The sequence below is a fragment of the Panulirus ornatus genome, chromosome 21 (genome assembly GCF_036320965.1).
Source record: "Panulirus ornatus isolate Po-2019 chromosome 21, ASM3632096v1, whole genome shotgun sequence".
Classification (NCBI taxonomy): Eukaryota; Metazoa; Arthropoda; class Malacostraca; order Decapoda; family Palinuridae; genus Panulirus; species Panulirus ornatus.
Genome location: NC_092244.1, coordinates 12,947,594 through 12,963,457, shown reverse-complemented (window position 1 = coordinate 12,963,457; position 15,864 = coordinate 12,947,594). Strand labels below are relative to the sequence as shown.

Here is a 15,864-nt window from a genome sequence, read left to right as displayed (position 1 = left end):
AGCAGAAAGAAAAGACATCTACCTGGGTCAGAAGAGTGCACTTTGACAACCACTAAAGTGCTGGCTCTCTAAGCAGATGTCACTCATAATGTTCTCAATTGGCTGTTTGTACTTGTTTAAGTGATCAAACTTAAGAATCACATTGTAGTTTTGGCCTTATGTAAGTCCTTTATGAACATCTTGCTAAATATTTCCTTATCCATAAACTTATGTCCTCTTGACACTGAATTACTTAAGAAAAAAAAAAAAGTCCACTATCTCTATCACACCATTGTACTCACTGGCAGTCAGCATGTTTCACTGTAGACCAAAGAGGTTACTTGAATACTTACCCCTGGCATAGTTTTAAGACGATTTAGTGCAAACTTTAATAGTGTGCACAACTGGTCCACAGATATAAGCTGCATAGATCTTGATCTGAAAAAAAAAAAATCAATAAAGCATCTATCATTTACATCACCTGAATTAGGTGACATTTAACCACCTAAACTTACATGTCACCACTAATAGTTGGTGCATACTATCTCATGCATCATTCAATTACATTTTCTTTTGAATACAAAAGTTTGGAAAGCTATGAGCAACTGCCAAGCCCTCAAAAATAACAGCCATTCATCTCACTTCTCCTGTAAATCAACTAAAACAGAAATATAAACAAACAACATTTTATGATCTTTATAATTTAGTTTCATAATCATAAATGGGAGAAAGACACTTTTAACAACATAATAAATACATGAATCTATAACATAGCACATATCCTCTAAAATATTTTTCACTACTAAACATTATCTTCATGGTATATTCAAGACATGAATTGGGTTTTAACACAAATAGGGGTCCTAGGGTAATCCTAAATATACACCAGAAAATTTACATTTCTACAAATACAACTGAAAATAACACTGCTTGGTGCCAGGACTGTCTCCATTTCAGAAAATACTTTGGATGCCCAAAAATATTTCACAAGACACTAATAGCAATTAAAGTAAAGATTGAGGGCAAATAGAGAAAAAAGTAACAAGCAAATGATGAAGTTCTGGTTACCAAGATCAACATATCCTAATTGGCTTCAACCAACCACAACCCCCATCCTGAACAATACTAGTAGCAACAGACATCAACAAAGCATTTCAAAACTGTCCCCTGACACATCCTCAAACAAATAATACTTGCTACTACCTCCCACAACAAGGAATAGATTGACAGGCCAATTTCACTGTCAGCTGCCATGCCAGAGTCGTTAACAATGGCTTCACTTTTACAACCCCTAAATGCTAAAAATGGAGTTCCCAAGGAGCGATGTCCTACAACCATTCAATCTTTTCCGACATGACCAACCTTTACATCCAAGAAACCACAACACAAAGGTCCTCTTGTGTACAGACAACCTCACAAAAACATCTTAACATGCAGCAATACAAAACAATTGGAATAATGGCTCACCCACAACAGAAGTTTTCAACCATTCTTTCAATCCCCAAACAGATATGAATCTAGCTGACACATCCAAGTCATCTTTAGTGGACAATCATGCCCACTGAACAAAATAACTATCATGGGAATCACATATGATACACAAAAAGCATTCATTCTCCACATTAATAACACAAAATGCCCTTCGAACACTAACTGGCACAAAATTCAGGCAAGAAAAAGAATCCCGCAACATCCCACACACACTCTGCATCTGCCCCACTCTAAACTATGCCAAACCTGCCTGATCTTCTATCTTCTCAATATAAAATATGATAAATCTATATGCTACACAAAACAGAATACTCTGAACAATCACTAGCTGCCTAGCCACAACAAGTACTCAACACTTACCACTTACAGATTGATATGAAGATCCTTCCAACATGCTTGGCATTAAACTCCTCCCACCTAAACCACTCCTTAACTAACCAGAAACCCTCATTAGAAATATAAAGCATGCTCTGCCCAACACTTTAAGAACCTCCACTCACAGATCCCACCATCCTCAGCAAATGCAACACTAAGGATATAAATACACTATAAAATGATGCAACAAGCATGTAACAAGCACCTTCATAACTCAGTCTTTTCACCACAATCCTACCAGGACAAAACATCTGAAACCACACTTACCAGACAAACGCAGATCAAACTTCTCCCATCTATGTTCTAACCACATCACCCATCCCTGCATTACAGCAAACACAGATTCAACAGATCCCAGGACCCTTCATGTCCCTGATGCAACATCCTCAATGAAAACACAGACACTGATCAGATGCCAAACACTCTCTCTACAAAGACACACAACACACACATTACTTCACTTTATGACCTTTAAACCAGACTGATGACAGAGACAGAGAACAGTTCTTCAAAACATGTAGGAATACACCAACCAGAGGCATACCATGAAATTAAGGATACTTGTTAAAAAACATGTAAAGATGTACTTTTATGGTATAAGAGTTGGGGAAGAAGTAAATAAAAAGAAGAAATAGTTAATGCTGACAGCATATATTAATTTGAAAAATTTTACAATAGATTATATTCAAGAGATGGAACCTCGTGAGTGCAAAACTCCCTCCCTATACAGTAATAATTAAGGTAATTAAGTAATCAATGTAATTAAAGGTTCAGAGTTCATTAGGAGGGATAATGAGGTAGCACACAAACATCCATCCTACAAACACATCCCCGAGATTTTTAAAAATCTAAACCGGTTTCATGGCTGACGGCAATGGAACAATCTGATGGTGAGGGGGTGCAAAGATGAGGGATAAGGATGAAGAGTAAAAGGTGCCAGTGTATGAGGAGACTGAAAGTCATGTAGTACTGTACACAGGGTAAGAAAGAGATTAGGGGTGAAGTGAGTGAATGTGAATAGGCTAAAGATGAGGCCTATGGTGTGCAACTAAAAGAAATAAGGAAGGAATGTTAACTCTTTTAAAATATGTGGTGTAATTGGAACATGTGAGACTGAGGACTCTCAAGATGAGGAATGTGACGGTAAAAGGTGCAAGGTGTTAGGATGAAGGATGTGAAGGTGACGGGACTGATTGTACTGATTGGGGACGGGGTATATGATGTGGTGACAAGTGTAAGTGAAAGGTGTGAAAAATAAGAAATGTAAAGATATGGATGAGAGGTGTATGAGGAAAAAATATGTGAAGGCAAAGCATACAGCTGAGGAACATTAGCAAAAAAAGGTGTATGGGTAAGGGAGATGGTGAGTGGTGTAAGGGTTTGTTCTGCAAGGAAGGTTGCGTTAGGTACATGTATATGTGTGTGATTATGAGGCGTGTGAAGTGTGAAGCAACTAGCATGAAGGTTAGATGGAAGAATGTACAAGTTAATTCATCATGATTTGCTTTTAAATTTGAAAAAAATCAATCAATTTGGAAACTAGTAAAGGGTAACTCTACATATGCCTGTTGACAATACAAGTTGAAGCAATCAGAATAACTAACGGAGAAATTATTTAGGATGGACTGGAGTAGGTGGAGATGTTGGCTAAGTGAAAACACGAGAGTGTTAGAGGAAAGTTCTGGAGTGTTGGCTAACTGAACATCATGGGATATGGGTTAGGGGAAAGGGCTAGAGTGTGGGGCTTGGTGACTGACTTAAGGCGACGGCTAAATATTGGCTGTAGATATGGGCTTGGACTGTGGACAGAAAATAAGGTTATTGAGTGACCCTTAAGTGTAGGTTGATGATGACAGTTGGTGGTGGGAAATGAAAAATTGTCGGGATTGCATGCAAAATCAAATGAGAAATCAAAGGGTTGCATACCAGGATACAAGCCAAACTTGTGGGCTGCGTATGCAGGAAGAATGTGATCGAAATGAATGGGCTTAGCCTGTATGCCGAACGTGTGTAAGGAAGGGTGGAGGCTTTGAGCCTGGTTTACTGTGAGCTGTACAATATGTCATTACTGTGGACTAAACTGTAGTGGTTTGTCATGGAGGCTACATGTCGCGGAAGATGTAAGGGCTAAAATGTGGGTAGTAGTGTGGGATTAGTGACGTATGATCGAGGAGATGGGATGGGATGGAGTACAGGAATGTATGATTGCCGGTGTGTACGTTGTGTGAAGGTTTGACCCGGGCTATGGCTATTTCGGTGAGGGGTGACCATATTAATATTCAAGTGATTCATAGCAATGATTCTCACAACCAAAGGCAAAGAGTCTGTGAATCTACTCCATCATATTTCAACCCCCGGGGCAATCCCCTCTCACCATTCGGTCACTAATTTACGATCACAAAAAGATTACGTGGGGATTAAGGCATGGGCAAGAGAAAGATGGCTTTAAAATCGCCAAGCTAATCCATGGTCCAACTGTGATCAGCGATTTTGTCCGAGAGAATTATGTTAACTTGGTAATAATCCGAGCTACAACTCGTGTTTCGGGCGGTCGGTGAGGAGGGAAGGGTGGCTGGCTGGGGTGAGCACTATGTTTAGGGGTCTAGTGACAGGGAAGCTAGTCGGGAGGGGAGGGGTGGAAGGAGATGCGATGGCTTTACGAGCTATAAACACACCACCGGTGGGCGAATCCCTACCCCCCAACCCCACCTACTTTAACCCACCGTCCCGTGGTAGTTCCTCCCCCTCCACCATCCCCTGACAGCCCACCCAGCCACCCAACGTCACGCTCGACCGGCCGCTCACATAAGCCACCCACCCTCCTGGGGCCCCAAAGCCGTGCAGGAGAGGGTGCGTGGAACGAGAAGTTTGAGGGACGGGGGGGAGGAAGGGAAGAAGGAGGGGGGGAAGGGGTGAAGAAGGAAGTGGGGGAGATAATAACGTGCTTCACCCACGTCTCTCACTCTATCACCGCTCTCGTGTATTATTAGACCCCGCGAGACCCTCACGCTGTTCTCTATTGTTTGTCCTTATCTTTCACCCACACCAGTAAGGCAATTACAGGCAATGTATTTTTCTCTCTCACGCTCGCGATATATCAAGGCGAGGGGGACCTCTGGGGTAATTGCGTTTCAGTTTTATGAGCCTCTGTTTGACATCCAGTGTTGCAGTGTCCAGCAACCATTCGTGGTGGCAACTGGACGAAAAAAAAAAAAAAACTGGCACCGCTCCAATATGCTCTCGACATGCGTGAGAGATCAACAACAGGGCGTCATTGTGAACACGGTAGCCCCTCCCCAGTATCCATGCTCCTGCCATAGCTGCAGTCAGACCAATCAAGGGTCAAGGCTGCCACATCGATCTCAGTGGCCGCAAGGTGAGGCCGCAGGCGCCGCAGCAGCACAGCCAAACCGCCGCCACCGACCCCGCCTGCCAGAGGAGGTACTTCCCGCACCACCTCCCGACACGACCGACTACAGTGACTACACCCAACGACGAGCTTTCTCTACTTCATCTCTACCCTCCTTCCTCCTGCATCAGCTAGTCACTTGACTGTCATTATATCCGATTTATCATTTATGCTGTATTGAACTTCAAAGAGAATGTCAATGTGGGTGATAAGGCGAAGGGGACGGATGGGGGGTGAGGGGTTAGGTGGTGGTGGCGGGAAGAAAGGCATTCCAAGAGTTTACGACGCCGTTACTGATGCTTTGTGAGAGGCCTTCGCTTGCCCGTCACAAACGCCGCGAGCCACGGCATTATCACAATGTTCACCCGTCACATCCATTATCCCTGGCTACCCCTACCGTGGCCTGACCTATCCCGGTCCTTCTTCTACCCCAACTCTCCCTCACCCCTCCCCCCACAATGGTCCCCCCTCCTCTCGCTCCATCATCAATCACCGGACCGAGAACCTCCCACCAACCCACCCCTCCATACTACGCAGCGGAGATCTCTATACACAATAGAGTACGGCGATCCATTCATCCCATTTTTTTTTCTCTCTCTCTCTCTCCTGGTAAAACTTGGCGTGTCTCTACTTTCCAAAACAAAGAGGGTGTCGGGCCGTTTTCAGTACATGCCAACCCATTTCTGTCGCCCAGACACAAAAGATGATCTCGTAAGTTACAGCGGCACTATGTAGACAATGAACACATCCTCCTCCCCCCAGTTGTTCCTGTCAAGAGTATCCGTGGTAAAACCTCCTCAACTAGTCCTCCTAACACTACGTATAATCTGCGCCCTTTCATTGTGCTAACCTTCACCTTTAGTCCTCCCAAAACTGTTTAATCTGCCTCCTGGTGTTTCCTGACTTCGCCTGCACGACGAGGTTACGAGTGAAAAGTCACCTTTGGCGAGGCCATGTCATTGGAAGTATAGTCCTGTCGAAGAACTCACTCCAGAGGAGTCTTACATTTCCCTGCTAACGGCAGAAGCGCAGCCTTGGACTTCGACCTTTAAATTGGTACTGGGTTACAACCATGACTTTCGGAGAAACTGGTCCTAGGGTAATCATATATTAAATACATGGATAATCTGCCTCCTTTTCACTGTTAACCTTCACCTTTACCTGGCCTATCAAACATTAACAGACTGAATATAAACCGGCCAAGAAGCTTCATCAAGGTAAGAAAAAAAAAATATGCACATAGGAAGAAATTATCAAATATTGCCACCTACAAACAACCTTCAAAAGAAACTCCTACAAGATACGCTTAATGACTTCTCCAAAACTACGCAACCGACTTGAGCAGGCACAAAGGGCCTTCCTGAACTCAAAAACTTGCACAGTGACTTGCATCCCTCCCCCAACACGACACCCAGCGTTAGTGTAACTGAGTCCTCCATCACACTCCCAATCCATTAAAAGTTTCACATTCGCTTTCCAGTATGTTTCTAGACCTTTACAATCACTATATTATTCATTCATTTATCAATTCTACATCTACCATACAACACCCACATTTTCCGTTCTCCAGAATTAATCAACACACCTGACTTTTCTTTAACATATACAAGAAAATACCCACGATTTTGCGATGCAATCATTCCTGTAAACACTCAAATTTCTCAAGATAGAGGGATGCCAGACCATGCCAAGATTATCAAAATTAATGCTCCTGGAAATCTTAAATTGAAAAATCACAGGAGTAGGACCCTAAGCCCTCTTCGCCATGAATAAAGTTGCCTTCTCAATAACATTACCCTTCCAACACCTCTTCGCAACCAGTAGAGAGCTGTTCTCAAATAATATTTACGGCAATATTTTTTATCAAATTTCAAGCATTTTACACTCATAGTTCCAACAAGCAAAATATATGATGAGTGGAGAGGTAGGCAAGCTATACTGCAACATCCAACAAACAAGTTTTGCGATTAACCCTCTGCGCCCACCTTGCCCTCATGGCACAAATCTCGTCGTAGGGAGGTAAATGCTCTCTCCTTCCAGCATCATAACTGTTTATCTCTGTATCCATTTCCTTCCTACTATATACATCACTCGTGCATTACCCTCTTCACTTCGTAGATGACTAGGAAGTCATAAAAGCTTGTTAGAGTTAGGCAACTGTTTACTTAATCCTTCCTCAAACATTCCCAACTCAGCCACACTATTCATATGCACGTTAAGCCTGTGAATTATGAGCATAACATCAAGCACTAAGAAATTATAACATTAACAGTAGTTTACATATAAGATACCTAAGGACATCAGTCAATTTTTGCGCCTTTGTTCTCACTTCCCACCGGCTCTTCTATACTAAGACAGCTGCTAGGATAGGAATAGCTTAGAGGCACATATTGTGTTTATATGAGGTTCACCACAAACCTGAAATACGGTATGAAACAAATCTTATAAAATTCGCCTGTTTCAGCCCCCCCCCCCCCTCTAATAAGGTAATCTTTCTAACTTATCCTATCCCCCGGAATTAAGTGTTTTCATGCTTATACAGATGCTGAAAAAAGTTGCTGCTATCTGCGAGTGTGCTCAATACCTGATTAAAGTAACATTCCATATCATTTTCAGCAGCTGGCTTTGATTCATAGATCTACCTTAGAATTATCTAATAAGCTCCTTCCCATAAAGCATGCTGCTATACAAGCATACGATTTGAAAGGACCTCTAGAATATGGATGAGATTGTATGAGGGATTCTTACACCACAATTCTAACACTGCAATAGCTATACGGTAATAATGCCTGTTGTATGATTGTAATAGTAGTATGACCAGGGTGTACTGCATGGTAAGCATAACACAAGCAGAGGATGAGCGATGAAAGATTAATCATGAGGATCAGCGTTGACGAAGTGGAGGGAGGAAGGGGAAATGGAAGATTGAAATGATGAAAGGTTGGACTGAAAGAGTCTTTAAGGTACTGAGGTCTGAACATTCAGGAGGGTTAGAGGCATGCAAAGGACTGAATGAAATGGATCGATGTGGTATGTGAATGGAGGCCATTTGTTATCAATGGGCTGAACTTGGGTTTATGGTCAAACACGGAATAGGCTATGGGGCTTGGCTGTGGATTGTACACTGCTTTTAGTACATCAAACATGATAAAGAGAGTGGATGTTTGCAAATGGAGGATTTTTTCACGAATTTCTGACAGCACTTCACTAAAGGAGAAACAGTTGTGAATAAAAAATAAATTGTTCATATGATGAGACAAAAGATAATATGCATCAGTATGAACAACACAAAAAGACTGAAGGGAGGCAGTACATCTGAAACGAATGAATGTTAAAAGATTAACACTAACATAAGTGAATTGAATTATTCAGAGGAGATATAAAAAGGGTATGCGGTACTCCATTACAGATACAAAAGGAAAATGCAGTAAACATGAATTGGTGCAGCTAAGAGCAGTTTCACAAATGTTAAGAATGGAACTTCAAAGGATCATACTGTGAAGAGATTTAACATGAAATGCCCTACAAGAAAACAGTAAGAAAAGTATGCAATATATAAAGCGTCAAGAATTTTAAAGATTTATGTAGGAGCTGGAAATAATATCAATATTAAACAGAATCCATGAACTGAATTCTGAAACAAAAATAATAGAAACTTACAATAGTTACAAAGGGAAGAGAGCAATATGTAGTCATGATTAAGACAAAATCCTACAGAAAAATAATAATTGTAATTTCACAATACATCAGTAATAGTAATATAGCCACAAGAGAACAGATGGATATACAAAATTTGGAGATGCAGTAAAGGAGTACCAAACATCTACAAAGGGTTTAGCGGTTTAGCTACAAGGGACATGTGAAACCAATTAATGTACTGATGTAAAAGTCTATCTATATACATCTTAGATGCCTGTTCTCTTTGGAAACTTCATGAAGGGGCTGGCCATGGCAAAAGTCTCTCCATAACTAGTGAACTCCAGTGATGCTTCTTTAGCCTTTAGTACTAAGCCTTACCCTTTTCAGATCACTGGCAGAGGGCAACTCTAGCATAGTGTTTTCAAAGGCTAATCCCTAAATTTCTCCAACTATTTCTACCTAATGTATCTAACTAATGTTCCAACCTACTACTACTGCCTACTGCTCTAAATAATGTTTCTATCTACTACTTTTAACTTAAAAAGTAAACAATAGTATAAAGGCAGTAATTCAGATAACTCTGTGTATGTAAAATAGCACATCCTATACTAGCATGGGAAGCAAAGTTTGCAAAAAGTGGTCTATATCAAAAGGAAGCATGTATTTCATGAAGGGTGCATCATGAACAAAGGATGTTTGTGGAACATGCTCTTCATGGTGTAATGCACAACCTGAGATGCTGTTTATGTATGGCATTCTATTAATTTTGGGAACTCAAAAGGGCTCAATTAGAAGGTTGTCTATTAACAAAGATCAATGAATTTCCAAGTGATTTTTTTCAAAAATGAATGATCTTTAAAGGGGTGCTCCATTACCATGGGGTATTCTATCTATCTACATCTCTGATGCCTGTTCCCTTCTGGAACTCCCTCCACTGCCAATTCTTAGCCTTTTTGGTGCCTCACCCTTATCAGGCCACAGGGGTGTTTTAGCAAAAAATTACAATGATTGGAAGTAATGGGCCACTGTTAACAAGGATACTATGAGAAGTGATGCTCAGTTTACATGGGGTGCTAGTAACAAGATATCCTTGGTTAACATAGTTCATCATTATGGAATGCAGCAACAATCTGCTGTCACAAAGTAAATCACAGAAATACCACCTAAAGAAAAGCAAACCACCTCATGAATAATGTCATACAGGAATAAATTATGAGGAGACTGAAAAGAAAGGAAAGCCCAACAAAAATATAAAAAAGCAGGTCAAAGAACTCGCCTATTTTCAATATTTTCTGCCTGCATTACTGCATGGCACTCACTACACGCCCAATCTTCCTCTGGTTCTTTCTCCATTCCAGCGCACTTTAGGTGGAAAACTCTCGGACACATTTCACAACAGATAAATACTCCTTCCCGATGACATTCCCAACAGTAGTTATCATTCTGGTAGTCCTGAAAGGATGAAGAAAACAAAATTAGCTATGAGAATACACTCAACACCCCAAAGCACACTACTGACCTACAGTACACGAGAACTAATAGGATCATACCATGTGCAAAACCACATTATGCAGTAAAGAACCCAAAAAGATATTTAATGGAAAGAAAATCATTTTGGTTGAGGAGAGAGACAGACAAAGACTTGGGTGCATAAGAGATTTCATGAAAAAAAGTACAACTAAGCTAAAAGTACAGACAGTGGGAGAAGGGCAGAATACAAAGATACTGGATACCACATTTATATGAATAAAATTTTTTCCAAAATTCTGAACCATTAAACCTTCCATTTTCTTCAGTCTCCCCTTCCCCCTTGCTCCCTCTACTTCTGGCACACTGATCCTCATTGTTAGGTCGTTTTCCACTTGCCTTCTCAATATGCCAAAACAATATCAACAACTCTGGTTGGTCCTTCTAATCACATGACCTTCTACAACTCTCCATGACAATGACATTACCTATATACACACAACCTACCATGTGGCAAGTTCATCCTCAGGCATTTCATTTCCAGCATATCTACCATCTACCTTTCCTTTACATCCAAAGCCCAAAGCATGCAGCCATGCAAAACTGTAAGGATTGTAATGCTTTTGAATATTCCCATCTTTGCCCTTACAGACACTGACCTTTCCATACAGCCCTAAATGCACCCAGGACCTCATCCCTCACTTCAGCCTCCATGGATCTATCCACTTTGAGATACCCTCTTTAGTCCTTAAAGCATTTCCCTTCCCTGTGGTCTTACACGTTTAAACTTGCATTCAAACTGTACTATCTCATCCCACATCTGTACCTAATTTCCTTACTTTTATTCACAAAAATGTTTAATTTCTTTCTTGCACTCTCTCATACACTCTTGTCACTAGTCTCTGGAGTCTGCCACTAAAGCACTGTCATTAGCAAATAGTAAAGGATCCCAGCATATTGCAGGCCTACTCCTTGTCTGAAGACCCTTGCATTTACATCCCTCACCACCCATTATTATCATTATATAACCCCAGGACCCCTTCTCCAGGGGCTCCTGAAGCTTCAAGGCTGTGCTACAATCTGCAGTAGGGAAAGAAAGGCCTCCTTTGGAAAGATTAGTTCTTTGACAAGATTGTATTTCACTGAAACTACCTTGCCAAAGGAAACTCTTCAGTCATGGCATAACCACAAGCAGGTACAGTATAATAATGCCCCACCCCATACAAAAATAAATTAAACAATGAAGGTGACATCATACATCCTTGACAGAGATATATGCCTATTTTCAGAGAACCAATCATTTTCCTTCCTTCCTACTCGCACACATGCCCTACCCTTCCAGTAAAGACTCACTGCACTTAGGAACTTTCCAAGGATATTTCTGTATTCTGTATCATGAGCTGGAGTTGGAGTTTTATCTACATACACATATATGCCACATACAAGGCACTTACTCTTTCCATGAATATTTCAAACACATTCTTAGAAGCAAACACCAAGTACACATCCTTTACTTCTTCCGAAACCATACTGTTTCTCCCAACAGCTGCTCTGTGCATAACCCCACCCTCTAAAGTAGAACTCTCCCGTAAGCCTTACCATGTACACTCGAGAAATTTATACTTATATACATCTTTATTATCCCTGGGGATAGGGGAGAAAGAATACTTCCCACGTATTCCCTGCGTGTCATAGAAGGCAACTAAAAATCCTCCCCTCCCATTCTTTTTAATTTTCCAACGGAAGGAACGGAGAAGGGGGATAGGTGAGGATATTCTCTCTAAGGCTCAGTCCTCTGTTCTTAACGCTACCTCACTAACACAGGAAATGACAAATATGTATGAAAAAAATATATACGTGCATGTGTATATATGTATATGTCTGTGTATGTGTATATGATGATATATACATATGTACATGCAAGTATGGGCAGGGGGCTAAAAATCCTTCCCTCTCGTTTTTTTTAATTTTCCAAAAGGGGAGCAGAGAAGGGGGCCAAGTGAGGATATTCCCTTAAAGGCTCTGTCCTCTATTCTTAGCACTACCTCACTAATGTGGGAAATGGCAAATAGTATGAATAAAAAATATATATATATATATGTGTGTGTGTGTGTGTATACAAGTGGATGAGCCATTCTTCATCTCTTTCCTGGCTCTACCTTGCTGATGTGGGAAACGGAGATTAAGAATAATAAATATGTAAATAATTTCAACATTCTTTTCTGTTCCCTCTTTTATATTAGGTCACTAAATATGCACTCTACTAGTTTTCAGGCAACTCAACTTGAGCTATACAAATACTAAACAGCCTGACTCACCAACAACATTCCTCCACTTCTTAAGAAACTCAATCTCATCCACTCCTGATACTTAATAACATTTCAACTCATGCAAAGCTTCTTCAACCTCCTCTCTTAACTAACCCCACAACTCTCTCACTCCACGCCTCACCTCTTCCTAAACATACACTAACCACTTCCTTTCATATCTTATTTGCCTTTTACCACTTTGCTATCTGCTTTCCTCACTGTCACCCCCATTTATCCAGCTGGTCTCCTTATTATACAAATAATAAAAACAAAATTTCTACAACTCAAGAGTTACAGTACAGCAAAAAATTAGAAATACTTGTAACTACATATCATACATTAGAATATTATACAAACCACTTACAAAGGTATCAGCTTTTCCTTATGGTTTCATCTATGCTGTACAATCAAGTCTGCAGAACATACAGACTGTTTCAGCAACTAATACTTCTTAGTAGCATACGTTGTGCCCCTTGGTCACAAACTGTCAATTTCTGCATTTGCCACACTAAAATTCATTCAAGCAGTTGATGCTTACATAAAACCATATGATAATAAAATCTTGCAAAGAGAAAGTTATATTTGTATAAAAGCTTCAAGACAGGAGATGACACATGAGCTTTTAAAAACAAAAGATTATAAAAATCTATTATTCATTCTTCCATTTAAACTCTTCTATGTATGACAAAGAGCATAAGTGAATTACTTGCTTCAATTCTACTGACACATGTTTCACACATTAGTAATGCATCTGCCTGTGGTAAAAAGCAATAAACATATATATAAATGGTGCTCTTTTGTCTTTTATAATGATCTACAGGTATTTCCTCACCCAATATGCCATATGTTGATTTCTCAATATTAATTTCCTTTGAATGCCAATGTAGTATGGGTGCAGGTTACATGGGGGATTAACATTCAATTTCTTTCACTATTATTATATTGCAGATCCAAAGTTACCATAATTTCAAGACATTACCTTATTAGCATGGCTGAAGCCAATTTCTATCTCTCACTAGTTGGAGAGGGAGGCAAGGAAAGTATGTTCCTGACATATTGAAATGCAGCTTTTTTACAAAACTGACTATAAAAATTCTAAATAAGTTGAAGTAATCACCTGATATTCTCTTGAAGAGGATACTCTACAATCCAGCAAACCTTAACATAGAAATAATCTAACCACAACAGTAACTCCAACAGGTGAGTGAAACACCGGACAGAATGTCCATAGAACACATGCATTCATAAATCTTTTTAGCTATTAAAACTAGCAATGTAAAAAGATTTGGGAAAACAAAGAAATCAAAACAGTCTTCTAGTAGAATAACCTTGGGGCCAACAAAAATAAATAAGATGATGGAACAGATGACTAGATATCAATTCCAATTGTCTGACAATCCACAGCTGTCAATAAGTGTTCCATAACTATAACACAAAATGGAAAATTTGGCACGTCTCCTGTTGCAGAGAGGTAAAACAACCCTATCTTTCTTCATCACACTATTCAACTGTATGTTGCTTGAATATTATGCCCTGGGTAAATTTCAGGAACATCCCTGCCTTTTGCCAGTGGGGTTGGTGATCCCAATTCTATAAAATTAATTCCAAACAAGGTGCAACAATCCCCCCTCCCAACATAAATGACAATAAAGTTCAAGATAAGAAAGAGAGAATAATAGCTCTATCTAACACTAGACAAAAAGAGAGAACAATCAGGATAAATCTGCCATGATAATACAGTTAGAGGATTGGTCAATTTCCCCGAAATTATTAATTTTGAAAATTTTACAAAAAGTCCTTGCATTACAGAAAACATCAACCATTTAGGACAAAACCTTCCAATGTCTTTAAAAGAATAATGCTAACTGTTTCATAAATCTAAACTAAGTCTACACATTTCAGTGTCAATCCTTAAATAATAAATTATTTCTAAAATGCAGGGCTATTTCTATGCAAATACAGCCACATATCCGCAAACCATTTTTCAGAAGCATTTCTTCTACAGGGACAGACTTGAACATTACCAAACATTTTGATAAAAAGAGATTCTGAATCCTACCAGGAGAGCAGCTGGTTATGCAAATCTATTTATCTCTCTCTCAAATGTATATATTATCCCTGTGTCATAGAAAGCAACTAAAGGGGGTAGGAGTGTGGGGCTGGAAATCCTCCCCTCCAGTTTTAACTTTTCCAAAAAAAGGAAAAGAGAAGGGGGCAAAGTGAGGATTTTCCCTCTGAGGCTCAGTCCTCTGTTCTTGATACTACGGTTCTAGTGCAGGAAATGACAAATATGTATGAAAAGGTTGACAAAGACGATATATGTGTCAGAGGTGGAGGGAACAAGAAGCGGAAGACCAAATTGGAGGTGTAAGGATGGAGTGAAAAAGATTTTGAGCAATCAGGGCCTGAATATACAGGAGGGTGAGAGGCATGCAAGGAATAGAACGAATTGGAACAATGTGTATATATGTATAAGTCTGTGTATATGTATGTTTATGTGTTTATGTTGATATGTATGTGAGTGTGTATAGGCATTTATGTATATATCTGAGGATGAACAGCTGGGGTTGACTATGGACTGACAGCCACAACCAGGATTCGAACCAATGTGCTCGACTCCTGGCAGCCCATGAATGTGTCTTGGTCTGGGATGCTAAATGCTATACCACAGAAGACCACCACGGAGTCTATGATCTCTAATAACTCATTGTAATCAGCCTTACACAAACAAAAATATCAATTGTGGTTTCTTTCATATATACAATAAACATAGCATGTTGTCTTTTTAAAAGAAAACTAACATTCATGCTATAGTAGAGCTTATATTGAGCTTTATATATCTTTGCCATACAAAGGTGCTCTGGTTACTGATATACAATTTTCGTGAGCCTAGGAATATGAATATGCCAATGAATGACTAAATTTGTTGCCAACCATATAATTATTCTTTTTTCTGTTAGTCACCAAAAAGCTAATAAAGCTTTTTTCTCTCAATAGGTATGTCCTTGATGCTGGCACCAATGCCCAGGCATTGTCACTGTTAAAGAATTACAAAACAGTCAAGAAGATTAAAACTTTTGGTAAACTAGTTTTCAATATTATAAAACATTGGTGACAAAACATAATCTCCATAAGCAAATGCCTTATACCCTAAATAATCAGGAGGTTTTGACCAGAAAATGTAGTACAAGGCCC

At 39.8% G+C, this 15,864-nt stretch overlaps 1 protein-coding gene across 9 annotated transcripts in view; it reads right to left on the bottom strand.

The window, feature by feature from the left end:
• The window catches only part of Zmynd8 (Zinc finger MYND-type containing 8), a 427,013-nt gene that overhangs the window by 103,968 nt on the left and 307,181 nt on the right, over positions 1-15,864 (bottom strand). For all 9 annotated transcript variants that reach the window (XM_071675758.1, XM_071675755.1, XM_071675759.1 and 6 more), the window contains 2 exons: positions 10,170-10,345; positions 333-417 (listed from right to left, as the gene is read on the bottom strand). In XM_071675758.1, the coding sequence (XP_071531859.1) occupies positions 333-417; positions 10,170-10,345 (261 nt within the window). The remainder of the gene's footprint in view (positions 1-332; positions 418-10,169; positions 10,346-15,864) is intronic.